This window comes from Acipenser ruthenus, chromosome 13, assembly GCF_902713425.1.
Source record: "Acipenser ruthenus chromosome 13, fAciRut3.2 maternal haplotype, whole genome shotgun sequence".
Classification (NCBI taxonomy): Eukaryota; Metazoa; Chordata; class Actinopteri; order Acipenseriformes; family Acipenseridae; genus Acipenser; species Acipenser ruthenus.
In genome coordinates, this window is record NC_081201.1 from 33904200 (window position 1) to 33932078 (window position 27879).

Genomic DNA, 27879 nt, shown 5'->3' on the forward strand with positions numbered 1-27879 from the left:
TAGAAGCTTGTATAACGTTGTCTGCTTTTTTTTTTTTGGTTTGCTTTGTTTTAGTCGGGAAAGTACTGGTAGGTCTCTTTACCCTAGAGAAATATTTGTTAATGTGTCAGCACAGGTGAGGTATGACACAGGACTGTCATACCTCAATTCTTACATTCGTGCATAACATGATAATTAATATAAAGTAATCACCCATAGTTTGTTATATCAGTACAGCGTAATACCACATTATATTTTAATGGTAAGGTTGTGGAAAGCAGATCACTCTCTCTCTCTGATCACAATGTTAAAATGCCTGCAAGCTTTTCCACTCGTGTGACGACATATTCATGTGACAGACATGGACCAATCAAAACGCGAGACTGTTATGCGGTTCCATCCCAAAAACCGGGCCTGTGTCATACCTCGGACAGGTTGTACAAATAGTTTGAACACCACAAGTTTTGCATGTGGGCTGTCCCATCCATAACGTTTCTAGACCTTCCCCTGGCTTTGAAGATTTCAAACCAGCTGGTTGTCACCATGTCACTCTCTGGGGCATGAGGTGTATGGACACTGCTATAATCATACCTTATTGACTGGTTTCAGAGTCTGATTACTAATCCCGGACTACTTAATAATTAAGACAAAAGTAGCCAAGCATTAGTTATATAACCAGGGTCTGTCAAACCAGCCACCATAAAGTTATTTTGTCAACACTATGATTTGTATTTAATTCAGGTCTGGGAGACAAAAATTCTCCTGTCACTACTGGTTGCAGTATAGGTTTGTATTATTCATCACATGGTAAATCCTAACTTTTAAACGGAGGAAGCAAAACACAGCTACCTTACACCTTTAAATCTAAGGTACACACAACTTGGCTTCACTGGGTACAGTATTTTGAGCCTCTGTACAACCACTCTCACTTAAAATGATTTTGCCCGTTATTATTATTTATTTATTTAATATAACAAAAATACAAACACATGCCTCAGCTAAGATAACACTGCTGTCGTACTAACTTCCTAGCAAACACGTGGAATTGAAAGGAAGCCGCAAATGACTGAGACCACGTGGGTAAGATAAACTGAACACGGAGTCACAGCTCTGCAGAATATCTTGTATTTACTTTTCAGCTGCAAAGTTACGGTTCCATTAGTGTCGTGAGTATTAACCCATTTTATTTATACCAATTTTTTTTTTTTTGTAAACAAACATTTTTGGCAGTTTTTCCTTCCACGTGTGGTATAGGTAAGTTTACTAGTGGTATATATGTGTATACTCTCATGTTTGTTAGCATATTGAAAATATAAGAAGGGGAAGTATAGAACACAGTAAGGGTACACATTGATTGTTAGAGAAGTTGTTTGTTTCTTGGGTTTTTTTTTTTGTTGTTCACGGAAAACAGCCTGGCCGAAACTAAACGGTGAAGGTGTCTCAGGACCGTCAGTGGAGGCCAGGGTGCAAACCGCAAACAAACACGGACACAAGGCAGACTACAAAACGACGTGCACACAAAAATAAATAAGTAAATGCATGAACCAATTACAAAATCGTGTCGAATGATTTATATGTGAGGTTTTACAAATATGAACCGTTAGTTTTGTATTTTTCCAAGGATACCTTGAAGATAAGATGGATTTCAAAGAGCATACTAACTCCACAATGGAAACCATTTACCAGAAACGAGGTAAATATTGTGCAGCACAGAACTACTAGGCTGGTGAGCAGTAGTATTTGTTTATTTAGCAGACGCCTTTATCCAAGACGATTTACAGAGACTAGGGTGTGTGAACTATGCATCAGCTGCAGAGTCACTTACAACAACGTCTCATCTGATGGAGCACAAGGTCACAAAGTGAGTAAATTGGGATTTGAACCGGGGACCACCTGGTTACAAGCCCTTTTCTTTTACCACTGGACCACACAGCCTCTTGTGTGGAACATGCTTTCCGATAGATTTAAATTGAAATGCAAATGCATAGTGGCTTAAATATTGGTTTATTTTCTAATGCAGTGTTTTTGTAAGTTATCAAAATGATGTCATCTACAAAGTTTGTTAATCCTAACCCTTTAGACCACAATTACCCAATTCTGAAGTCACATGACAAGCCTGTGCATCTGGCTTGCACTGATCCACCAATCAAATTCAGAGAATAGGAAATACCGTAACCTACACACAATCAATGACTACATTTATTTATTTAACTTATTTTAACAGTGGAAAAGTCACAGCGTGAGGTGTATGTGGGCAACATCCCCTTCAGTGTCAGGAAGGTAGGTATTGCAGAACGACAATGTAAGAAAATGCAACAATTTAATCATTTGCCACATGAAAATGGGAATATACATATATTGCATTTTGTTTTGTATATTCAGCAAGAGATTGCAGATCTGTTCAAGGCATTTAATCCACTCAGTATTCGAATAGTGCATTCAGAAGAAAAGTGGTAAGTTGGGCCATTTCATTATCATTTGAAACTTTGGGCATAGCTCTGTGGAAGTGGTCTATCTTATTTGGGTGTGTACCCTGGCCTTATAGACAATGTAAGAACCTGGGCTTGTTTGTAGTGCTGGGGGTTGGGGCATTTGTTGCTACAATATATCTTGGTATTCCTGGGGGGAAAAAAAAATGTATTTAAGCAAAACTGGTAACTCTTCAAAGTGTCAGTAGTTGTGTTCTCGCTGGTTATATCTTGTGGCTTATGCAGTATAAAGCTGCCTGGTTTATGATGTTCACACATTTGTGCAGCATTTGATTTTGGTGCATTTGATTGTTTTTCACTGTAACCTTTGCTTTGGTTCTTTTAAGCTTCGCCTTTGTGGATTTTGCCAACCAAAACAGCGCACAGCAGGCAATCAGTCGCCTGAATGACAGTGTGTACGAGGGCCGTCGAATCATTGTCAGGTGTGCCTATGCGTCCAGAGTGAGTTCCCATGAATGCACCACCTTTGAAACGAAGGTAAAATGAAACCACATTTTGTTATTTATTTTTTATGGTGTATTTTTCAGTGGTCATCTTAAGGAAATGATCTTCCTGAATTGAACCTAGAGCTTTATCCCTTACAGGTTAAAGAATTAAGAGTGAAAGAAGAGTCAAACGGTTGCAGTGCCTGTAAGTAGAAATTAACATAGTAGTATGCACATCCAGGCTTGTATATCATTATGAGTAAAGGTTACTTCATAGGCAATTATAGGATTGTACTTGTAGTATTCCTGATGGGGTGTGCTGTATTTCCCTTGGGACAGGATGTAAGGATATTTCACACTATTCAATCTGATTGTTAACAACCCATTGAATGGGACGTTAATAGGAAATGTCATCCCACACGTATGGGCTGGTAGGGAATCTCATATCTTCACAAAGGTCTATGCGATTCAGTGGGTTGATCACAACCTCCTGAGCACAGCCATTTGAAACGATTTAAATACAGCCCTTTTTAGTTTCATAGTTTATTGAGAATCTTAAAGTATGGTTGTGTGAGTGGGGAAGGAATTGCAATTGTTACGAGACTTTACACATTGGCTGAAGGCAATGATTTAAATGAATGTAGTAATGGAACAGGCAACAAGTTGCCATGTTGTTTTTTATTGCACTTTCAGGTTCTTGCAAAGGAGCTATGGGAGGTAGGAGACTGTTTGCACGCCACGGTGTGGAGATGGTTTCTGATCAGGAAGATGAGAATCAATTTGGCTTGAAGACGGCTGTGAAGAAAGAGAAACTGGAAGAAAAGAAAATGCTGCTGGAGATAAAGAAGTTAGAAATTGAAATCCAGAAATTGCAATTAGAAATCAGAAGGCTATGATCTGAATTAAATCAAAATGATAGCGCTGCTGCGGTTGTCGCGCCATTCAATCACCATAGCAACCAAAAGGGTTACAGCTGCACTGTAATACCAATTTAGTTCATGCATACAATTTAGGCAATGCGATTTGAGAATGCAAGTTTTCATCGACAGTTCCCAGTACAGTGTTACAACTGGATGTTTGGCGAATTTAAAGTATGTTCTTTACTTTAGCAGACCTGGGTAGGCAATTCTTTTCTATTCAAATATTTAGTTTTCTAAAATGAGTGTTTTCTTCTCTAGTTCAGCAGCTGTAGCATTGTATTACACGAGGCAAGAACAATAACTGGGATCTGTTCCTTTAAAGTCACCCCAGCTTTAAGAGCAACACAATCTGCTGGACTAGGACTACTGCAGTTTCTGTTTATTTTATTTTATTTTATTTTGTAGCTAACTGTTGCTTTAACAGTTTGTGCACTTACTGAATGTTTCATTTTGGAAGAATACATGTAAAACGTTACCATTATAATATAGTTGACCACTAGGTTATAAAATATGTGATTTTTCTCATTGTACAGACAACTACACTGTAATACAGAGTTATTCTAGTTTGAATGTACTGCAGTTGATTCTTACAGTTTAGCGTTACTTGTAAAAACTTTAGTGATGTAAACTACTTCAGTGACAAACTATTTCTTTTAAAATGATTTACAATATGGTCAATGTGATGTGGTCCTATCTGTCTCGGTTTACTTTGACAAATGCATGTTAAGTATTTCTAAGTTTTAATAAAATGCACGGATCAGTGTTATATTTGACATAGTGAAATAATGCAGGTTCAGACACCTCTTGATTGTGCTGCTTCACCTCTGAAAAGTAAAGGATACTTTCTTTTTTATTAATCTGTCTTTTCACAGATTAATAGTTATGTGGGTGTTTATTTTTGTACTTTTAGGTATAATATTTATGTTCCGTCTGGTAATTTTTTCAAGCTGCGTTATAATTTTGTTTTCGAGTGCATTTTGACTTCATTTTATGTAATATTAATAAATATATCAATTTATTTTCGAGGTCATGTACTGTGGTTGATTATACGCTAATCCCCGGTTCAAATCCCACCTCAGCCACTGACTCGTGTGCCCCTGAGCAAGTCACTTCACCTCCTTGTGCTCCGTCTTTCGGGTGAGACGTTGTAAGTGACTCTGCAGCTGATGCATAGTTCACACACCCTAGTCTCGTATCTTGTAAAGCGCTTTGTGATGGTGGTCCACTATGAAAGGCGCTATGTAAAAATAAAGACGGGGCTAGTATTTCAGTGTGCTGTGGCTGTATTCACATCCTTTAGTGATGTTCTTTAAAAACTTCACTGCCCCTTCAAAACAAGAGGAATCGTATAAGGACCGCCCTTTTTTTTAATTCACTGTGCGGATAGGTTAGACAGTGTGTAGATTACAGTGGCACAACCTCCGGAAACGTCCCTTTTTCAAATTCCAAAACAAGGAAGTAAAAGTGTTTGTTCATTTTTAACTGAAACACGCAAATACGTGAGCAATTACATTTTATTCAGAGGTATAAAATGTAGCAGTATTTTGGATAATGTTGTTTAAACTAATTATTTTTCACACCAGCATGTCTCTATAACCAGTCAAACACCACCGCAGCAGTATGAGTAGCGCTATCGAGCCGGTGGAGAGACAGGTATGTGTGTGTGTCCTGTTCGGTCTTCCAGCGGCGGGGAAGTCGACCTTATCACGGGCTCTTCCAGAATACCTTTGGCGGCGGAGGCGTTGGGGCTGCGCGGTGGTTTCTTACGATGATGTCATTCCAGAGCAAGCGTTTAACTTGCAGTTGGAGCTCCGAGAGTCAGACACTGTAGATGAAACGGTAAGATAATAAATAATGACGGGTTTAACATGGTAACCACTGACTAGACGAATAACCAACATTACTAGCAGTACACAGCAGCGACAACTGTTTAATTTTTAATGCTGTATTCCTTGTAAATCTGTTTTATGTGAAAATCGTTTGGACTGTGCACAGCTGTTTGAGCTATTCCGGGTTTACTAAGAGTTTATTTAGGTTTTTTTCTGTCAGTATCTTGCCCAGTTAAGCTCAGGTGGCACAAATTAAGCACCTTGTGAAACCTGAAATAGGTCAAACTGCAATGCAATTGGAGTCTTATTTCCATAGCTGAATGTTGGATAATAATTGTGTGTGTGTGTCTTAACTCTCTCGATAGATAGATATAGAGAGAGATAGATAGAGATATTTTTTACTGGCGATACCATATATATATGGTATCGCCAGTAAAATATAAATGGTTGTTTTTACCAAGAAATGCAAAAATACCATGTTAAAAATAAATAAAATTAGATGTTCTTTTCAGCTCCCCAGCTGGAGGTCGTACAGGCTCAAACTGCTCCAGTGCCTGGAATACTTTCTGCAGCTCCTTGGCAGCTCACCCACGCTGTGTGAACCTCCCTTCAGAGAGGATGTCACCTGGAAGCGCTTTATTCACAGCCTGCAGCCACGGAGTGCTTTGTCCTCTGAAACAGAAATCAGTGGAACACACCTTCCCCATCAGTCGGCTTCCAGACCCCTTCTGATTGTTTTAGATGATAACTTTTACTATTGGAGCATGAGATATGAAGTTTTCCAGCTCGCAAGGAAGAGTAAGTATTACTAGAGGCATCTTGTACATTTGCTTTAAATTAAGTGTGAAATTAAATGATCCAGGAATCGATATAAGACTCCGATAGCATAGCAGTTCCACTCATTCCAGGTTTTATACAAGCTTGATTAGCCACAGTGAATAGGTAGCAAGCTCAGGTGTGTTCTGTTAAACTCATAGTAAAACCAGGAATGGATTGAACTGCTATGCAAAGGGAATCTTATTTCCATCCCTGTGATCACACTTTTTTTTTGTTGTTGTTGTTTAGGTTCTCTGGGATTCTGCCAGGTGTTCCTAGAGTGTTCCCAGGATTTATGCCTGTGGAGGAATCGGCAGAGAAGTAGCCCAGTGCCAGATGAGGTCATTGTGGCCATGTCTCACAGGATTGAGCCTCCTAACCCCAGAAAACACCCCTGGGAGCAGAACAGCTTGCTGCTGGAGAGTGGGGGCTGTATTTCAGATGACCACATGTAGGGCAGTTTTACAAGAATAATACATTTAATAATTAACTTTACACTGGATCCAAAGTTTTGTAAATATGTAGTTTAATTTGCTGTTAATTTTCAAATGGACCCAATCAATGATGTCAGTTTACCACTACTGCAAGTACAAAACATACATTAATATTTTTACATAAAGCACATTTTGACTTAAACATTTATTTTTAAGCAGTTGAGAGAGATATATATATATATATATATATATATATATATATATATATATATATATATATATATTTTTTTTTTTAAAAACACTTTCAAGAATAAACTGTTTAAAAGATTGTGAACTCTGAACAAAAACTCAGTCTTGCTCATAACTTCACCACTAGTCATCTTGCCTTCTGTGTCCTGTGCATTTAGTCAAAGTGAATGTATTTTGTTTCTTTTCTCACTCAGACAGAAGATGATTGCATTATTCTCCTCTGCTTTAGACAACCCCCTGAAACCATCAGAGGATAACACAGAACAAAAGGTTTGGAGAATTCATGCTGCATACAGAAAATATACACAAAGGGTTCTGATACATGTGAGTGATTACAAAATGTTTTTTCTTCTTTGGTTCTGTTTAGGAAGCAGACCGCTTATGTTGTGCAACTAGTGTTCTGCACCAAGCTGATCAAGCATGTAGGCACCTTGTATCCATGGCCATGAAAACTGCAAAAGGTAGGTCACAGCTTCATTGCATTTTTTTTTGTTACTTTGAGAAGGTACCTTTTCCAGGAAACACAGCTACTGTAGTCCATACGTGCAGAACCAAAATTCTTCGTTGCAGTTATTTTAGTTTTTTTTATACATAAATCCTAGTATGGGGAGGTAGATGGCCTAATAAAATATTAATTTCTAGATACAGATCATGAACATAAATTAGTTACGACATTTCTCTTAGTTGCCACCTGGTGCCCAAATGGTATAAACTGCAGTTTTTTGGGGTTTTTTTTGTGTCAGATCATTTTTTATGCATTTGTTTGTCTTTCAAAGATAATAAATTGTCTCCTGACAACATGAGATTATTGGCTGCAGAGCTCAACAAGCTGAAAGGAGTTTTTCTGGAAGACTTGAGGCGAGGACATGTGCGAGGGAATCCCATCGACCTCGGTGGCAGGGAGGAGGATGTGGTTAGGTTAGTTGTCTCACAGTTTGAGCAACTGAAAATGGACATTGTGGGTACGTTTTGCTTAAATACACCTTGAAGTCAAAGTAATCTATTAGAGATGAACCTGTTTTTATTACTTATTTGATGACATCGTCCCTGGTTTATCCCAGCTCCCTGTTTTATTTTGCTGTCTGACTTCAAATTGTTAAATATTAAAAACTGGATTAGTGAAGGTACTTGTATAGTAAAATATAGTGCTTGTGCAATTTACTGTCAATGTAGGCTCAACCAAATCATGAAATACCTAGGGAGCACTGTTTTATATTGAAAATCTCTGTATATAAATAAGGATGTTTAAATAATGTACCCAAGCTATTTTGTTGTTTTAATACTTCCAACAAATAAATACATTTCCATAATCATTTCTTTGCAATAATGTACAGTATATTACACTGCCTCTTGGCTATTGTTGGTTTGTAGAGTGGGGAAAGTTTTGTTTTAAAAGTAAACAAATAAAACACAAACATACTAGCAGCCCATTAGAAAAATGATTTTTACTTTGAAGTACAAAAATCAGAGCTTTAAAGTTTGAAATAGACATTAGTTTAAGTTACACAGTCTTTAATAAATTGTGTTTCTACACATACAATGCACTGATGTCAACAATTTACTCATTTACAGGTGTTACAGATTACATTACTGTCACAATTAATGTTTCAGGTACATCCAGAGGAGAAAAGTAAAGGCTTTCACATTGGAAATACACTGCCATAGAAGATTGATCTAAGTGTCTCAGTTTCATGTACCTTTAGTTAATGTCTGAGAGAAGATTTACATTTGAAAAGCCTCTATGATATTCTACTTTTAAAATAAATAAATTCCAGCCTTGTTAGACAGCATTTTAAATATTCTATAAAATTACTTAAGAAAAACCAAACGGAACACTGGATCAATCTCTTTGAGTACATGTATTATTTCTTGAAATGATTAATATAAATTTGCACCATTATTTCTACTATGTTTGTTTCTCTAGGTAAAAAATGCAACCCTTAATAAAGGTAATACATTAAAAACAGTGCAATTTCTATACCAGGAATATCAAATCAAAGGGTACACCATACAAGAGAGTAAGACAAAAGACACTACAAATAATGTGATGGCCCACATCGATCCCAATCAAAAGTCATGCCATTCAGAAACCTTCAAAATGAAAGTATTTTAACCCATCTTAGTGCAGCCATTTCCCATGATTTCTTGTTGTCTGTTTACTACATTCTTCCATAGCCAAGCCTTTACAATTCCCTTTGATCAGAAAGCATGTCCTGTTTGCCATTATCCTGATCTATGACAAAATCTCCGTATCATTGTAATACCCTTAATTGACCAAATTACAGGACTGACAAAACATTCACAAAAGGACTTCATATGAATTTGTCTCATATATATCATTTATGGACTCTCATGGTGATGCAGATGTAATTTAAGGCTGAACTACAGATGAAGTCACATATACAGTAATACTGCTACTTTTGCTTAGTTTAATTATTATTTTTTTTCTTTTGTATTGTGCACAAACATTTACAATTCACACAATTTTCACAACTTATTGCATGACGTACAACAACAAAATATGCATCTGAAGAGTATGCAAAAATCAAATCAAATAAATAAAAAATAACATTGCCTGTCTTGGACAATTGGATCGCAAGTGTGAGCGATGCAAAGAGGCTGGATTATATACTATACTGTATGTTAACAATTTACATATTACTTTCCAATATTAGCATACCTTTCCTAATGACTTTAGAGGTGATGTTTTATATATATATTTTCTTCCTATTACATTTTTACATTGGTACACTTTGTTTTTAAAACTTTGTCTGTACGTTTTTAAGAATAGCAAATGTTACACAAGATCTAATTTATCTGCTTAAGTGTTACTGGAGTATTGCGCAGCTTCATAACTTGCCTTTACTGTCTCCTGTGCTGTAAGTAGGTGTTATTGCTTTGATATTTACCATTAGCATACACAGGGCCATTAATCAATTGTGCTAAGTTTATAGAAACCAGAGAACTCTTCAGCTGAACACAATCTTAAAATAAAAGCCACCCTTTTGAACTTACACACTTGCAGCAGTGTGGAGTAGTGGTTAGGGCTCTGGACTCTGGACCGGAGGGTCGTGGGTTCAATCCCAAGTGGTGACACTGCTGCTGTGCCCTTGAGCAAGGTACTTTACCTAGATTGCTCCAGTAAAAACCCAACTGTATAAATGGGTAATTGTATGTAAAAATAATGTAATTGTATGTAAAAAATAATGTGATATCTTGTAACAATTGTAAGTCGCCCTGGATAAGGGCGTCTGCTTAGAAATAAATAATAATAATAATAATAATAATAATAACATAGGGGAATCTGATTTCAGTTACAGCTATTAAAGACCGTGGGTATGTTAATAAATATGAAAACAAACATCTAGATTATGTTAAAGGAAATCACTGGGATACGTACAGCACATCTTCCAAAAAAAAAAAAAAAAAAAAAAAAAAGCTTGGAATGCAGCATTATGTACAATCTATTATATAAAATACTACCAATGACAGACAATTCAGTTGCAAAAGCAATTGCAAAAAAACTAAACCTAATACAGTACCTGTAATGCTAACAAACAAGGACAACCTACTCTTTGAACGCACTGCACGGTTGAAAGTGAATTGACTGGCAGTTGAAATTCGTTCGGTAACAATCGGTATCATTTCTCAGACAATCACAAGAAAGCTGACTCCATCAACTACCAGAAGCATTGAAGCACAAAAACATTCAATAAATACTAGCTGTGGTCTGTATTGTAAAAAAAAAACTGTTAATCATAGTGTTATGTGGTATACTTAGTTCATAATTTATTTTTTCAATACAATATAGTATTGAAAAAATACTATATTGTATTGAAAAGTATTGAAAATTTAAAACACACTGTTTACATGTTGCATTATGAAAAGCAGAGGCATGGTGTACAAAAGCAATTTTGTATTTTGCATTTGAATATTGCTGCATAAATGCAATGCAGTTAGGATTAGTGTATTGTTGCTATGCAGTGGCTACTGTTCCCTTTTCACACCTGACATGATTTTCTTTGGAAAAAATCTGGGTTAAGCCAAATACACTGAAAAAATTACAAATTATATGCAATGATAAGCTGATTGTGAGTCCATACCAGATACCTGTAAAACATGTGACACCGTAAAATACACATCTCATGAATATTCACTGTATAACATTATTACACACACTCTCACAATAAGTTGTTAAAGGGTAGGTAGCTTCATAAGTAACCCTTGACAGTTTAGCCAGTTGCTTTCCTGTAGTGCACAAGGTTCTTCAAACTACACAACTGTATTAAACTATTGGTTTGTAGTATTTTTGGTAGGCACTTAAAACTCTCAAACTGGTGTGTGGATCCCCCATCCATGCTGATACTTTTCAAAGCTTAGCAAAATAAGTAATTTTAAGCACAGCTTAACAAAAACAATCCTAGACTATACATTGACTACCACCTTATTAGAAAAATGTTAACTTGTAGTTAAAACTTTCATGTTTTTGTTATTATGTATTAGATACTGCAAACTTCAAGTTGCCACAACCTGGGACAAGTCAACATATACACACAACAATCTTCATTAGATGAAAAACAAAATATGTACAGTAGTTTTTTACACTTGTGATGGGGGCATTTTATCTACCCCTTCATCAGAAAGGGCTGATATATTGCTGTTATGATGGCACACTAGTTCATGCGCAATTTCATCTAAACCATCAGAAAGTCAGAAACTTTCTTAGCTGAAAAGGAAAACTATACAAAAACAAATGCACACATGTTGGGCAATTTTTTAAATCAATAGTGACTAGGAAGGTAATTATTTGTGTAGCTTTTATTGCCCATTTAATGCAGTGTGTCTGAGAATGTAAACACACACATTATATAGATATACATATATATATATATATATATGTATATCTATATATATATATATATAGACATGGATGAGGGCTATATTTGCATCCTGTATAATACCACACTACTGACGTCAAAAATTGGGAGTTCCCTCTAGAGAAAAATATACTTGAACTTTGACCCATTTGCCTCCTCGAGATCATCACTTTCAATTCAAACATAAAATGGCTCGTTTTCAATCACTGGAAAACACCCACAGTACAGAAATGTTCATTAATGATAAACAAAATGAGAATGTTAAAAAAAAAAAAATTATGTAAAGCTGGTACATTCATATCTCAGAGGAACGGGAAATTAAAACAAGGTAAAAGCAATCATCTAAATAGAGCTGAAGCACTAACGGATAACGACATAGAACGTCTGTACAGGATTGAAACACCAAGTTAAAAAAAAAAAAAACTACTGCTGAACCTCGTCTTCTTTAATATTAGCATCACAAGGGTATCAATGTATTATAAAAAAATAATAAATGGGCTTCAGTGAGTTACAAGAATCAATTCCATCTTGGGTTTCTGTGACAGTTTATAAATTACTTGACCTCGTAATGTATGACATCACAGAAACCCTAGATGGATTTATTTTCCTGTAACTCACTGAAGCCCATCTTTATCTATCTATCTATCTATCTATATATATATATACACACACACACACACAGAGTTGGCGCTGCCTAATCGGGATATTGACAATCGGGATTGCTGCTTAAATGGGATCCAACTCTGGGAGACAGTTTTCCCCAATGCTATGTATGTCGTTTAATTAGGACGCCACTTTGTTTAATTGGGATACAGTATTTACAAATGATGAATGGAGATCGCGTTTGAGAGCAAGACAGGTCACGTAGCACAGTGCAATGAATACGTGATTACACTGTGCCTTGTGTAAATTGTGTAAACCATGTTGAACTCTTGAAAAAAGGAGGAGTCTCCTGTGGTTTCTTAGGCTGCTGTTGCAAAGAGAGTTGCCGTGTCAACATCGCAGGTGCGATTAATTTTGTTTGACTAAGGTAATCTCAACTTCCTCTCTAACTGGGAAAACCGTTTATTCAGGATATGTTTCCTTCTCCTGAGGCGTCCTGATAAAGCGGCGACGACTGTGTGTGTATATATATTTGCAGAGTCAAAAAGCAATTTGGCAAGTCTTTCAATTGGCAAAATAACAGATGTTGTCAATTTACAAAAAAAAATAGTTCTGATAAGTAAGTGGAGCCCTATTTTATGTACTGTACTGCAGTGTAGAATGGACTAGATGGCATTTGCAATTATACTGATGTAACCAAAGCACAATGGCATCACAAGGATAAACAAAGAAAAGTTACAGGTTTATTTTAAAAACAAAGTTAATCCCAACACATTACTAAATTAATAATTTTCAAGGCATAATTAGTGATGTAAAAAGTATTTATAGCACACACACAATAAAATGTACAAGTTACTGAAAAAATGAAATATTTAAAACATTCTAATAGTTGCTATAATGCAGATACAAAATATGCTGTTTAAAAATATATATTTTTAAAATGTTATTGAATACTTTGGACTTGAAATGACGTTTGTTTGTAATTAGTTCTTATTCTTTATTCTTCTCCACATCTAATGATCACTTTCAATCATATCCCATGGCTAATTAGAAAGTGCTGGATAATTCAGTTTTTTTTTTTTTTTTTTTTTAAATCAGGAAAATATAACATTTCTTACTTTCATTCAGATTCTGATTTCTTTGTGAAAATCTGAAATGAGCTGCCACCTTTCCATCGCATACTGGTAACTAAGGCATAATGCAACACAAGTATTTCTACCTGGTACACAGCAGAGTACTCAATCCTGCTAATAAAAATGAACGTAACTGAAATGTACTTTGACCTACAAAGGGAGGGGGGCTACAAGGCCTTAATGATATTGTTACTGTAACACATCTCACGCCAAACAGCTCAGGAAATGCACCACGATGCACCAAAAAGTACTGATAATCCTTGCTGTACAAGTCATTTCCTTCTGATGTGGTGGAAGCACTTGAAGAAACAATATGGTATTGTAGAGTGTCGTAGCTTGGGTTTGGACAGCATGGCCTGAATGTTTTGGAAACCTCAAGGAGCGGCTGACGTCAAACAAAGCCAGGCAGACATTCGTTCAACTTCAGATGCCAGTGCTTCTCCCAAAAGTATTAATAGTGCGGACTGCAAATTGTATCAGTCTGTACTAGTTTAAAGAAGTCTTAAAATGGGATTTTGGTTATTCTGTAGTCAAATCAGGTATTACAGCTCCCCTCCTTAAAGGATAATAAATGTACCCGTTAGAAATACTTAAATCGAGCTGGTATGGTAGAGTATACATCAGTATTATTTGATTTCTCTCCCAGATGTATTTTTCCCCTAGAACATATGCCTGACAATAGTACAGCTTACTGCACCAGGCTTAAAGAAGGCTGCTGGCTATACCCTATCTTAAACTGCAGAAAGAATTGAAAGTCTTCTTCCCCTCTGGCTAACTGAAGACCAACACCTTTTAATCCAGCACAGCAAAGATAAAGAATTACAGTAAGTTTGTAAATCATCCTGAAGGGATCTGATCCTACATTAGAAGACCTACAGACTAGTAATGGAGTGGGACTACAAGGCCTTAATGACATTATTAATGTAACACATCTCTCTCCAAACAGCTCAAGTGTGCTGAAGCCATTACCGAAGCATGATCTGGTGCCATTAGTAAAGTCAAGCTATTGTTTTAACTTCTGGATGTGCAATAATTCTTGTGCAGAAGTAATAAAGTGACAGCTTTCACAAGTACACTGATGTTGTAAAGTTTAGAGCCCCCCTTTAACAACTATTTTATGACTGCTGAGTTAAAAAAAAAAAAAAAAAAAAAAAAAAGGATACGACGTAGGCTTTAATTTATCTGCGCCTTTTTTAAGCAGAAAATAAGCTTACAGTCCACAAAGTTTGCTTCTCCCAAAAAAATACAGACCTAATTCCTAGGACTTTGCTTCTCCCAAAAAGATACAGATCTAATTCCTAGGATTAGCAACGAAAGCTTTCTGTGAAATGTATAGAACAGGAAAAATTAAAATTACTCTGTAATCCAACAACCACTGGTAGTATCATCTTTAAGGTCTTGCTGTCATTGCTGTTTATGCTGCCCCCTTGCAAAATGACAAGCAAAGTTGTACTTGTTTTTGCATTGGTACCCGCATATATTGCACTGGAAGGGGTTCTCATAGCCATGGCAGCCCATGTGGATGGTGTACAGTATGTTATCTGCGAAGTAGGTGTCGCAGTTCTGGCAGTGGTGGAGTAGCTGGGGGTCCTGCACTGGCAGTGCAGGGGCTGGGGTGCTGGGCTGGCTGTTGCTAGGAGTGCTAGTGTGGGCGCTGTGCTCACTACTGGGCCCCGCCACAGGGCTGTAGTTCCTGTGGGGGTGGGGGGGCGGACGGGGCTCAGGGCTGGTGGGGGAAGGGCTCCGAGCCACGCTGGTTGACACAGTGGACACCACAGGTGTGTCTGATGGGTGCTGGATCAAGAAAGGCTTCTCATCGCGGCAGACCACATCTGGGGATACAGGTGTCCGACTTTCGGGGGGCAGGCTGGACAGCTGCCCAGCCAACGTGGAAAGCTGGTTTAAGGGGTTGTCCACCATTAAATCCTGAGGGTCCCTGGAAAGACATCCACTCCCACTGCCGCTGCTCACCTGAGACCTGGCAATGCTCTCATATGCTTCAGTGTGGATGTTTGGTAGCTCATGGGAAAAGTCATTCAGATAGTCAGGCCTCTGCACCACCATGGAGGGTGGGCTGAAGTTGATGAGGAGCCGGCGGCTGAAGCCCAAGTTGCTGGACTTCTTCTGAAGGATGCTGAGCATCTTCTTGTTGGCCAGTGTGGGGCGTGTGCCCTTCATGGGCAGCATCTTGTGGCGGCGGCGGCGGTGGTGAGACAGGTTGCTGCGGTCACTGCAGCGGAACGAGCACAGTTCACACTTGTACGGTTTCTCTCCCGTGTGCGAGCGCATGTGTGCCTCCAGGTGGCGCTCATAAGCCGAGGCAAAGGGGCAGAGGTGGCAGCGGTGAGGCTTCTCTCCTGCCATTGGAGAAAATAAAACTGTTACATTAATAAAACCTAGTAGCCTATCACTCTAAACTAAAATGCAAACTGGTATATATATTTTTTTGGTTACAACCAAGATTAGATTATTTCAAGCATGTGCTCACAGTTGCTGAATGTGGCAGGATACAATATAATTTTATTTTTTTATTTTATTTTATGCAATTACCTGTTGAATACCACCTTTCCAGGTGCAGTTTTACAAGACTAAGTGCTTTGTTATGGCTAGGTATTAATGTGCCACAGGGCTATTCAAGGTGTATCTGCACTCTTTAATGTACCTTACCTGTATGGATTCTGATGTGCTCAATGAGCCGTGCGGTCCCCTTGCTGGCGTAATTACAGTACCGACACTTGAGCTTTCCATCATAAGTTCTCTCAAACCCATCCACCAACATCCCCGAGCTATCCTCCAGTGACACCTCTACCGAAGGGTGGTCCAGTCCATTCTGATCATTCTCTGTCCCAGCTGTCAGCAGTGAAATTATAGGTCGGTTTTCTGCATTGACATTCAAACAACCTTAAGGCTCAGCAAGAAGATGTCAGAGCACACTAGCTGGGCAGGCCTGATGCCCAAGGGGATCAGATGGCTAGTTTCAAGCTGAACCACCTCAAAAGCCTTTTAGGATGATACACAATACCAGGGACCCATTCACAGTAGGCTTAAGGGGCGAAATCTTGAGAACACCCCCCAACACTGCAGTATATGTTTCTATTCAATGAGATTAGCAACCGGCACATTTAGTGGGACTCTCCCAATACTAGATATCATCCAGAGGATGGAATCTACACTGTGTCCCTGAAACATCATGCGCTGGTAGGTGGGGTGACTATACTACATGCTCCAAGTTAGGGACGCATTTCTTACCTCCTTGAAGTGCCTCCGTTTCCTTTTCCCCGCTGACAGACCCAGAAATCATGTTTACGTGCTGCGTTTGTTGGGTGAGATACTCTTGAAAATCCTTCACGAAATCCAGAGGCTCTGGTTTCTTTTCACCCATCTTATATTCTTTTGTGGGTGGTGGGGATGTCTTAGACCTACGAACAATGTACATACAAAGTTACTGCAGTCTTCCTAAAACACAATTTTGACATCCAGTGTTTTTTTTATTGCTGTACAGAGGACATAGGTGTGTCGTCAGGCCAATATAAATAGCTCAACAGTGTCTTCATCAACAAAAACGGTTGCCCTTTAGATGTAAATGGTAAACAATGTGAATTGAGTAATGTGCACTGATGAAAATAAGAGGACCTGGTTCAATAACCAATTTAAATAAAAATTTAAAGTTGTAAATGTGGAAAAATGTGAAGCATCACTCTGAATTTGAATAAGGTGGGTACCAGAATTTCCATAAACCTAAAATGACAATATCAGCTGCTGGATTTTTAATAAGCCTTATTACTGACTTGATAGAGTAGACCTACATATAGTACAGCTCCATAACACATTCTAAAGGGTAAACATCTTCAGGCTGTGGAGGATTTTGAATTATATAATAAAATTAATCTACCGCTCACAACATTGATGTTGTAATGTAAATCAGGTATCCAGATGTCCTTTACATAAAACCTGCAGCATACATCCAAAATCGTATTTATTACTACTGTTACAATTACTGTTAGTATACATAACCAAAGCCTAGAATACAAAACTATAACAAAAGGAAATGCACTAGCTACTAAAATGTAATGTAATGCCTGTTGTGCTGGTAATAAGGAAAAATATATCAAGTGCCACAAAACCTGCATGCACCCTAATCTGTGTTCGGTTTTAGTTACACCCAACACTGAATTCAATAGCCAACCGACATATACAGAGCAGACAGATAGTATGAGATGTCTAGTCACATGGCATTCTGTCATCCAATGTACACAGGAACAAAAAAAATAAAACAACTTTGGAAACTAAATCTGAAACATCTTACTTAGCGGCGAACAATTTTGAAATACATGCAACCGCTGTACCAGTACTAAAAGTTAAAGGATCTACCGTCCGCTAGGCAGTTACAAAACAAAAAACTCACTGCTGCTAAGGAGGTGACGAGCAAAAAAAAAAAAAGATCGGCTAATTTATTTAATTCTTATTGAGATACTTAAATCTCTTCACATTACTGGTTATTTGCCTAGACAGATAAAATATATTCCAGTTACTTTGTCAAAAAAAAGATGTAAACAGCCAACGACCACCTTACCCGCAGTTCTGTTTGTTCAATTTAAATGTTTACACTCCGCTCTACATTGAAGATGACTTCCGTCGAAATCGACCAACCTTCTCCGAAGATACAATTCGTGGAAGAACAATGTTATTGTAATTTCTATTCAATAATAACTAAAGTGAAGTATTTCCATGGAGACACTGAACCATTCCGACCAACCCAAAAGAAAACGGAAAGCAAGCTTGAGCTTCTGGGGTGAAAGTTCAGTCCGCAAAGAAAATAAGCCCTACACAGCCAGGCAACACAGTGCTCGCACGGAGTGACACAGGACGAGAGGTTCCCAGCCACAAAAGTCAGTTATGGAAAATACAGATATGCGGCGTTTGCTCGTTTTAACAATTTGATCAAATACACCAAACATGAACAGTAGTATTATCATATATGTTAAGATATGACGTTCATAAATGTGACGTTGAACTAAGTTAAGCTAAAGCTAAACGCGTACTTTACAGTAACGTTCCTAAACCACATTAGCCTTATGGAGAACACTAGTATATGATTAAATATGAAGCAATATATACATAATAATAAACGCCACGTTCAATTTCCAGACAATTGCTTATAGGTCTGTACTGTCGTTTAAGAAAAAGGGGCTTGGCTAGTAAAACACAAAATTCTCGCGAGTTAAAAAACAAAACAAAATGGCAGCTCCCTTAGTGAGAAACTGCTTTAAGGTGAGTGAAGGTTTTATCGGAGAAAATACTGAAAACAACGACAAGGGACGCAACCATGTCGCGAATTTGTTGACAAAATATGATCTACTAGTATCATTGATAATTTCGCAGCAACGTATTGTTTAGGTCGTTTGCAATATGTTGAAAAGTACTTACATAACGTAGTTTTTCTACCTAGATACCGTGGAGTACCATACCCGCAGGATCTAGATATAATAGTATGTTCTTATTTGTTTGTTTTTAAATATTTTGCCATCATCTCTGTCTTACATATCAACTGTCACGTTTAGGGTCAGATTCAACGTGTCTCGATTACGAATGCCACGTCATATGACTGGTTGCACAAAACTATAAGCACAATCTAATATTACCTTGGCTGAGGTGGTCCAGATAAACCCTAATCGGTGTGTGTGTGTGTGAAACCAGCCTGTTGAGTGGTACAGTAGTAATACCGTACCTTGCTCCTCTGGTACCTCTTCACAGTACCATGTAACTGTTTTTTTTTTTGTTTTTTTTTAATTTCTGTATTCTGCATTCTTGTTTTCACTGATTACTTCAAGTTTCATAAAGGGAACATATTAATCATAGTAAAAAGTAAAACTCCATTGTCAACAGCTTGGAAGAAATACTGTTAGACCATGGAGCCTAGCGTCTGCTTGGAAAGTACAGCCATCTGTAACGAGGTCTATCATATCAAAAGCAGCAGGAGCAGAACGTGCCAGTGCAAACGATGCCCTTTATGCTCCCCTTCAAACTTTCACGGAAGAAGAGGCAATGATGAAGGAAGCAGGTTGGTAACGCTGCACACAGCTAGCACATTTGTCTGTACGGATATGGATGGTGTGGCACTGCGCTCAGAATAATAGGATTTTTTTCTTTTTGTTTACAGTTAAGAAGTTTGCCCAAGAGCGCATTGCTCCATTAGTGTCGAAAATGGACGAGGACTCGTGTATGGACGAGTCAGTTATCCACGGGCTATTTGAACAAGGGGTTTGTATACTTGTACTTGAAATACTTGTACAGTGGAAATGGTCAAAAACATATCCACACAATATGCACTTTCATCATCATAAACTGGTCAACCTTATATAGCTCCTTGATTGCTTTAAGGAGGCTGAGGTAAAACAATAAGTCACATAACTGATTTACTTGATTTAGTTTTTCTGCAGGAGTACTTTGACACTATGAATCTACAAACAAACATTAATTAAATGAATTTCACTGCGTTAATGTGCACAGTCGAGCCTGTCTTATGGTTTAAGTGTCTTCTCATGAGTACTTTGGGTGGGCAAGAGGACTGCAAAGCGAAGCTGTAACTGAGAAATGGTTATTTATTTATTATTTATTTCTTTTAAAGAAAGACCACAGTAACTAGTTAATTCCATTAGCCATGTCTTTGCAGTTGTTGTCATATAGTACAGTTGTCTTCTGTGCAAGAGACAGCACATGGCAAAATATGATGTACCGGAATGTTCTGAATCCCGGCATTTTCATTTGCTGATAGTGGCTTCATGATTTAGAATTGAGTTTTGTCCCCAACTTTCTTTTTAGTACTGCTGTATACCTCATGACTGAGTGCTTAAGAGTTATGGATGAAGAGCTTGTGTCTCTTACTTTGTTCCAGCTGATGGGCATTGAGATCCCAGAACAGTACGGAGGGACTGGCTCCACTTTCTTCTCTTCCATCCTGGTCATTGAGGAGCTGGCTAAAGTGGACCCGTCGGTGGCTGTGATGTGCGACATCCAGAACACTCTCATCAACACCCTCTTCAGAGACCATGGGACCGAGGAGCAGAAGCAGTGTTATCTCACCAGACTGGCCAAGGACATGGTGAGGAAGCTTTGATTCCCATTACTTACAGAACATTGACCCCAATATTCAAGAGAAACTACTGCAGGGATGGGTATAAGATTCCCATTGCATAGCAGTTTGATCCATTCCTGGTTTTACTAAGCATTTAATAAGACACTCCTGAGCTTGTTACCTGTACACTGTGGCTCATCAAGCTTGTATTAAATCCCGGAATGGGTCTAACTGCTATGCAATAGGAGTCTTATTTCCATAATTGCACTGTTACAAAACTACTGTCCTTAACTTAACCTTGCTATTTTGTTTTAGTTTTTTTCTGTGTATATTATGTAACATGTATGAAAAGGGCCAAGTTTGAAGAAAGGTTGAGCCCAAAAATAAGTCATTATTTGTTTATTTATTTTTTTGTGATGATGCCTTTTTTAATAGGATTATCTCAAATATGAAAACAAAATCTTTCAAGACCACAGAAGTCTCTTTTATTGATGGCACTGAGAAAGACTTCCCCAATAAAACATAGCCTTCCAGTGTCAGTCTAAATCCCCTTGTTTTTTTTTTTCATTGTTGTAGATAGGCAGTTTCTGCCTTTCAGAGGCACAGTCTGGCAGCGATGCCTTTTCGTTGAAAACCCGAGCTGACAAGCACAAGGACTACTATACCATCAACGGGTCCAAGCTGTGGATTAGCAGTGCGGAGCAGGCTGGCGTGTTCCTGGTTATGGCTAACGTAAACCCCTCTGCTGTAAGTAAGAACAACTTCCAGTACTGAATAGGAATCTGCACTTTCTTGGAATGCCATAAACTATAATAATTTAACCAAAAATTGGAACGGCAATCTATAAAAACAAATCACTGTGGGACTGGGTCACATTATGTATTTTTATAAATAGAGATATGAAATAGAAGAACACCTTCTATTTTGTGGGTCAAATCACTACCCCTTTTAAAGGTGTTTTTAATTTTTTTTTTACCTTGTGTTTGAATGGGGGGGTTTGCTCCAGGTTGAGTAAGAATATTATAACTTCTGTGTTCTTTTGACTGGACGAGTGAGCACACAGGGCTCAAAACAGAAAAGCACATCATTGTTGGGGCTTGGACTTAAAGATATGAAACTTTTGAGCTGTCCGTGTTGAACATAATGTTCCCCTTTTGAGCACAGGTTTCTAAAGTATTCTGCAGGTGGATTGCTTTTATTGTGGCTTAACAAGAATGCACATGATCATGACAACACTGGGTAATGGGTTTCTAAGCTTTGAAGTGTCCATTTTTGGTGGCATGGTTGTTCACCCTAATATTCCAGGGTTACAAGGGGATCACATGCTTCATCTTGGACAGAGACACAGAGGGGCTTCACATCGGGAAGAAGGAAAACAAACTGGGCCTCAGGGCATCGTCAACCTGCCCTCTCACCTTTGACAATGTTAAGGTAGGTAGATACACAGTTAGGAAACTCCACCCTTTACCTTCTACAGTTTTTCTGTGTGGCAGTTTGGATCAGACTGCATGCTGCTAAAGGTGAGCGAGTGAGTTGATCCACAAAATGTATGGCTCATGCTCCCGAAACCTCCCTGAAGTAACAGCTTGGACTGCTGAGGAAGGTAGATATCTGCCAGAGAGGTCTCTTAAGGAGGGCTTGTCACTTGTCTTTAATGGGCACATTGTTGATAGTGGGTGACATCACTGGAGAACAATAACATAGACGTTTAAATATTTGAGTTAAGAAATTATATCTTCTCCTATTCAGTGCAGAAAAACAGTCAAGCATTCTGTACCCATCATGTCTCGCATTTCATGGGAGAATCACATAACAGAGAAGAGAGCCTTAAAGAATGAAATAAAACATCCAGTTTCTAGTGTTTGGATTGGATTAGAAAGACATGTCAGAGAAGAGGTTTAGCAGCAGTTTTAATAGCATCTCAGCAATAGCACAATAGAGAATCTGCCACATGTTCTTGGATGAAAAAAACAACGTTTAGAGTCCAATTGAAATAAGTTTCAGCTGGGAGGAAAAATATAATTTCATGCAGTAAACAAAGTGTAAAAAAAGTGCAAACTTTTTTAGATCCTGATAGTTATGATCACTTGATGATTATAATGAAAATAAAAAAGAAATAGAAGCCAGACACTTTTTTTTTTTTTTTCAAACAAAGGTTTAAGCTCAAAAAAATGTCTATGTTTTTTAATGAATCCACAGGTTCCAGAGAAGAATGTCTTGGGGCAGTTAGGCCAAGGATACAAGTATGCAATTGGAATGCTGAATGAGGGGAGGATTGGAATAGCTGCCCAGGTCTGTGTGTGTGTGTGTGTCTAATATATATATATCTATATCTAAAATCTTTATTGTAGGCTACTGTGCATTTATCATATTTCTTAAAATACGCTTCAAGTGAATCAAAGAACTGAGCATTAAAATAATTCTATGTTCATTCAATTTGTCAAATTTATAAACTTCCAAAAGGTTGAAAAAATAGAAGCTTTGATGGCTTTATGGGTTTTATCTGAGATGCTGAAAGGTCTGGTTCTAAACTCTCAAATGAACCTTTTTGTTTTCTCCAAAGATGCTGGGCTTGGCTCAGGGCTGCTTTGACAACACCATTCCATACACCAAGCAGAGAGTGCAGTTTGGGAAAAGGATTTTTGACTTTCAGGTATGTTTTCTTTTCAAAATATCAAGTCTTCCATTCTGCCAGTTCTTGTTTCACACTTGTGTAACCATAAACAGAACACAGGGGGCAGTATTTCTTAAAGTCTTCAGTTGACACCTGTTTGAAAAGTTCATGTTAATGTTATGAAAGGAGACTGTATAAGATAAATATTACTTAGTTATTTGGTTCTAGTCTTGTTAACAGGAGATTGTTTATTATTTCTTTAGTTAAGTTAATTCAAGCTTATTAAAGACTACATAAATGCTTTGGTATTCTGTCTTCAGAATGGCTAAACGATTGAATTCCTTAAATAAATAACAGGCAGTTCCATCTCAATAATAAAGACCAGTACAACAATGAAGTACCTTTGGTAAGGGCAATATGACCAACTAAACCCATAGCATTGCAAGGGTGGGGATTTTACCAGTTTCTTTTACAGGGCATGCAGCATCAAATTGCCCACGTGGCTACCCAGCTGGAGGCAGCCCGGCTGCTAACATACAATGCAGCGCGCTTGAGAGAGACTGGGAGACCCTTCATCAAAGAGGCCTGCATGGCCAAATACTTTGCTGCGGAGGTAAGCAAGAGTACAAAGCCTGGTGTCTGTGTGGCTCACTTTGGGAGCCCCTGCGAGCTCGTTCCTATTGGACCAGCTTTTCAAAAAGACTTCTGTCACTGGTCTAGATCAGGCTGCAGAAGCAAGAGAACGCTTTATTATTATTATTTGTTTCTTAGCAGACGCCCTTATCCAGGGCGACTTACAATTGTTACAAGATATCACATTATACATTATTTCACATTATTTTTACATACAATTACCCATTTATACAATTGGGTTTTTACTGGAGCAATCTAGGTAAAGTACCTTGCTCAAGGGTACAACAGCAGTGTCCCCCCCACTGGGGATTGAACCCACAACCCTCCGGTCAAGAGTCCAGAGCCCTAACCATTACTCCACACTGCTGCTTTAGAATGTTCTTTTTTCTAAATAGGCAGGCGAAGTGCTATAAATGCGTTGAAAAACGAGATGGGTGGGGAACTGTACTTTGTACTGGGGATGCACTTTAAATGATCTTACAGGATGCATATTTAGTCCACAAAATCCTAATTCTCCTTTTTCAGTTCTGTACTTGTTTTGTCTTTAGAGAGGGTACTGTCATTGCATTCACGTCACTGTATTGTCATTAGGTCGCAACCTTGACAAGCTCCAAATGTATTGAGTGGATGGGAGGGGTTGGATTTACTAAAGATTATCCCATTGAAAAATACTACAGAGACTGCAAAATAGGTATGTGCTGTTTATTTCCTCATTAATTGTATTCCCTCTCACCGGTGTTTTGTAATCTGTAAAAATGGTTTGGCAATCACTATAAATGTTATACTTCTGCACGGAACATACCTTTACAGAAAGGTAGGGGAAAGTATTTATTTAGACATCAAAGTTCAAGACTTTAACTGATCCCTCAACCTACAGTCATTTTCAACATAGCTGTATGACCAGAACCAAGCAACAATAATTAAATGTCATCAATCCTGTCTTAATCCTCGTGTAAGAGATTCTCATCACATTAATGACATGCTGTATGCATGTTACAGGGTGTTAGTGTTATAAACAGAGGATGTCTAATGCAAAGGTACACAAAAGAGGTCTCAGAAACAGACAATTCCGAGCTAAAAGAGATACGTTTTAAATTGCAACATGATCATTTGCACAAGTTTGGAATCCAGTGCATGAAAAAAAGACTTTGTGGCCCAATTGTACCAGCATGAATGGGGTGGCCTATAGTACTCTGGAAAGCATGTAACCCGATATGATTCCCATGTGTGTTTCCGGATGTTCTCAAGCCTGAGTTTGAAAGAACTGAAATCGGCAGCAGTAAAAGCCTGGCCTGCCTCCTAAAGGACTGTCAGATCAGAATGTCTCCTTTCCTTTTGACAACGTCAGGGTGGCGCTGCATACCAATGGAGCAATTGCATAGGCCCCACTATATTTGGTCAAGAAAGTTTTGGGTCAGCGTAATATTAATATTATTATTATGTTTAACTTCATACAACAGGCTCCGCAGTTAAAGAGCTGTGAGACCTGAGGCATGTTGTTGGTTTGTTAACATTGTAATACTTGAAAACTCGGCTCAACAGAGTTGGCTTATAAGGCCAGTTGTACCATCTAGTGGGAGTTGAGGTAAGTACATATTACTCCTTTGTGGATAACACATGTACAACATTGTATGCTCTAGTAAACAACAAAACACAATTAGCCAAATATACTATAGTCATTTAAAAAAATACTTTTTCATCTGTTTATTTTTTTGCAGGCACAATTTACGAAGGGACAACAAACATACAGCTTACAACAATGGCAAAGGTCATCGACCAGGAGTATGAAGCCTGAGCTACATAATATATAGAGAAGCATTAAAACAGCCCAGTACAGAAGCAACAAAACCAAGAGCCGTTCAGAATAAAATCAAATGTCAAACATAGTAAGAGAAGTGTAAAAAAATAAATTTGAACATACTTACTCGTTGTGGGGTCTGTGGCACAATGTTCCAATATAAACAGTTTATAGTGATTCAGATATTTTCTGTAATCTGCTTCGTTAATGTATATAGATGTTTTGAATGTTATCCTTTATTTATAGTTACTGTTGTGCCATTGTTAACGAATTATGGTATCATAGCATATAATATTACAATCAATGGTAAATACAACTTTATTGCTGACTGCAATACTAAATGCCTTGCTACTAAATTGACAGCGGGTTCCTGCAGGAATTATAATGTACATCCAAGGAGAGTAACTGAAACTCAGAAGGAATGCATTGCCTTAAACTCAGTTACTGGAGGGGTCTCCAATCTACAATTCACACTTGATTTAGCTCTGTGTTACTGACAATGGAGAAATGTTTCTTGTAGCTGAACCAAACCATATCATGTTTTAATATGTAAGTAGACGGAATATGCCTTGCATTTATATTTAATGATGTAGTGGAAGAACTCCGAACAAGCTGAGGCACAGCTGGTCATTCTGCTTTGTATTTCAGCGTCTGTTACACAAACTGGAAAGGCGATCTCGTGCTCTTGCTGCGTTGATAGGATGGTAAACGCTTCTAGTATATAGTGGGTATTTATTCAATTCAGTAAAGTGGTGTTCTATTAAAGGGTGTTAAAGAGCTATTCTGTTTTTCTCGTATTCTTCGCCTTTATAATTCTAAAAGGAATTTCACATGAAATGTGACTATTTATTTTTTATTTTTTTGATAGAACACATGAAACCTGATGGCAAAATGTTGTGATTGCAGTTTAATTTTAGTAAAGATAGTCCCTGGGCTATTACAATCTATTCAACCACTGACTGGTACCTCCAGCACCATTTTGACCTGATCTTTGCGTCATTGAAATGTTATTTAGTGTCCGCTAATTTACTGGAATCGCTGTCAGATCAGCCTGCTGGCAGTGTTGACATGCTTTTCCTGTCGTATCACAGTGTCTGGAAATAAGAATGTGTGTTCAAAGTAACATTCAAGAAAAATAAGTTAAATCAGAAAATGTAGTATTACATATCCATCACAATTTCATAATTTGTAACACAGACATTTTACACAAATAACTGATAATTCTCAAAGTTGACTGTAATATTTATTTTAAAAAAGCAATATGTATGTATATTATAAACAGACTACTGTTGCAATATTTCTATTTAGACTTGCAAACAATGAGCATCTGGAGTGTAAAACAAGACTACCACTAGGTGGAGCTGTGTGACAAGCAAAAACAGCAATCCAGCGGTTTACAACAAAGAAGTGTTTTATGTTCGTCGTCAGCCAGAGCCTGCAGAGAAAGCCGTTACAGCAGTGTGTTTTAAAGGGGGTGTTCATGTTGTTATTCAATTAGGTGAAATTAGATTACCGGATTTCATTAAAAAGCAGGTTGCTTAACTTCAAAATGCTTTGTCTGGCGTCCTTTGTAGATGTTTACTTTTATAATTGTATTCAGCTCTTTTTTTTTCCAGTTCTGAACTATTTTGCACTCTTCTTTTGTAAACCGAATATACCAGTATAATATGTTTTATACACTTTAATACAATGGCACTGCAGCACAATGTAAACTATTGGTGCAGTCACTGAGTCCAGTCCCATATATAGCAGTACTGGTGCAGCAGTATATTTTAAACCTGTTTTAACATATTCTCTTTGAAGTATTTCAGCTCAAGGGGTGAAATGTGAGTGCTGGTGTAAATGTATGCTCCATGTTTTAGGGTGCTCTTTACTTAATTGATTTTGTGAGACAAACAAACTGACCGCATTCAAAATAAAGGAAAGTCCCCTAGGTTTAAAATTCCATAGCGGCTGGTCTACCTCATACGACCCATTTACTACTAAGCAGGACAGTCAATTACAA

General features: G+C 37.9%; 4 protein-coding genes across 10 annotated transcripts; 3 read left to right on the top strand and 1 right to left on the bottom strand.

Annotated features, from left to right (window-relative positions):
• Positions 1–258: 258 nt before the first annotated feature.
• LOC117417745 (RNA binding protein fox-1 homolog 2-like) lies at positions 259–4838 on the top strand. 6 transcript variants are annotated; one of them, XM_058985190.1, is made up of 8 exons: positions 259–1145; positions 1391–1510; positions 1601–1672; positions 2204–2259; positions 2362–2432; positions 2795–2945; positions 3053–3098; positions 3587–4838. In XM_058985190.1, exons 3-8 carry the CDS (start codon positions 1618–1620, stop codon positions 3787–3789), a joined length of 582 nt encoding a protein of 193 aa, XP_058841173.1. In that variant the 5' UTR covers positions 259–1145; positions 1391–1510; positions 1601–1617; the 3' UTR covers positions 3790–4838. The 6 variants fall into 6 exon arrangements, with proteins under 6 accessions (XP_058841173.1, XP_058841172.1, XP_058841171.1 ...); XM_058985189.1 differs by lacking the exon at positions 1391–1510 and having other exon boundaries at positions 259–848; positions 1012–1145; XM_058985188.1 differs by lacking the exon at positions 1391–1510 and having other exon boundaries at positions 259–1233.
• A 124-nt stretch (positions 4839–4962) lies between these two features.
• On the top strand, positions 4963–8454 carry LOC117417961 (L-seryl-tRNA(Sec) kinase-like). Its single transcript, XM_034030405.3, has 6 exons — positions 4963–5652; positions 6155–6440; positions 6708–6909; positions 7336–7411; positions 7509–7602; positions 7918–8454. The coding sequence occupies exons 1-6, from the start codon at positions 5434–5436 to the stop codon at positions 8127–8129; spliced, it is 1089 nt and encodes a 362-aa protein (XP_033886296.3). The 5' UTR covers positions 4963–5433; the 3' UTR covers positions 8130–8454.
• A 6429-nt stretch (positions 8455–14883) lies between these two features.
• Positions 14884–18572, bottom strand: LOC117418435 (zinc finger protein Pegasus-like). 2 transcript variants are annotated; one of them, XM_034031491.3, is made up of 4 exons: positions 18328–18572; positions 17004–17173; positions 16422–16604; positions 14884–16111 (listed from the first exon to the last, which is right to left on the bottom strand). In XM_034031491.3, exons 2-4 carry the CDS (start codon positions 17134–17136, stop codon positions 15159–15161), a joined length of 1269 nt encoding a protein of 422 aa, XP_033887382.1. In that variant the 5' UTR covers positions 17137–17173; positions 18328–18572; the 3' UTR covers positions 14884–15158. The 2 variants fall into 2 exon arrangements, with proteins under 2 accessions (XP_033887382.1, XP_033887381.1); XM_034031490.3 differs by having other exon boundaries at positions 16422–16634.
• Positions 18573–18889: 317 nt separating this feature from the next.
• On the top strand, positions 18890–27424 carry acadsb (acyl-CoA dehydrogenase short/branched chain). The gene is made up of 11 exons (XM_034031489.3): positions 18890–19025; positions 19641–19815; positions 19915–20015; positions 20650–20856; positions 21406–21576; positions 22135–22260; positions 23029–23121; positions 23393–23482; positions 23919–24056; positions 24668–24767; positions 25795–27424. The coding sequence occupies exons 1-11, from the start codon at positions 18993–18995 to the stop codon at positions 25869–25871; spliced, it is 1311 nt and encodes a 436-aa protein (XP_033887380.2). The 5' UTR covers positions 18890–18992; the 3' UTR covers positions 25872–27424.
• Positions 27425–27879: the final 455 nt, after the last annotated feature.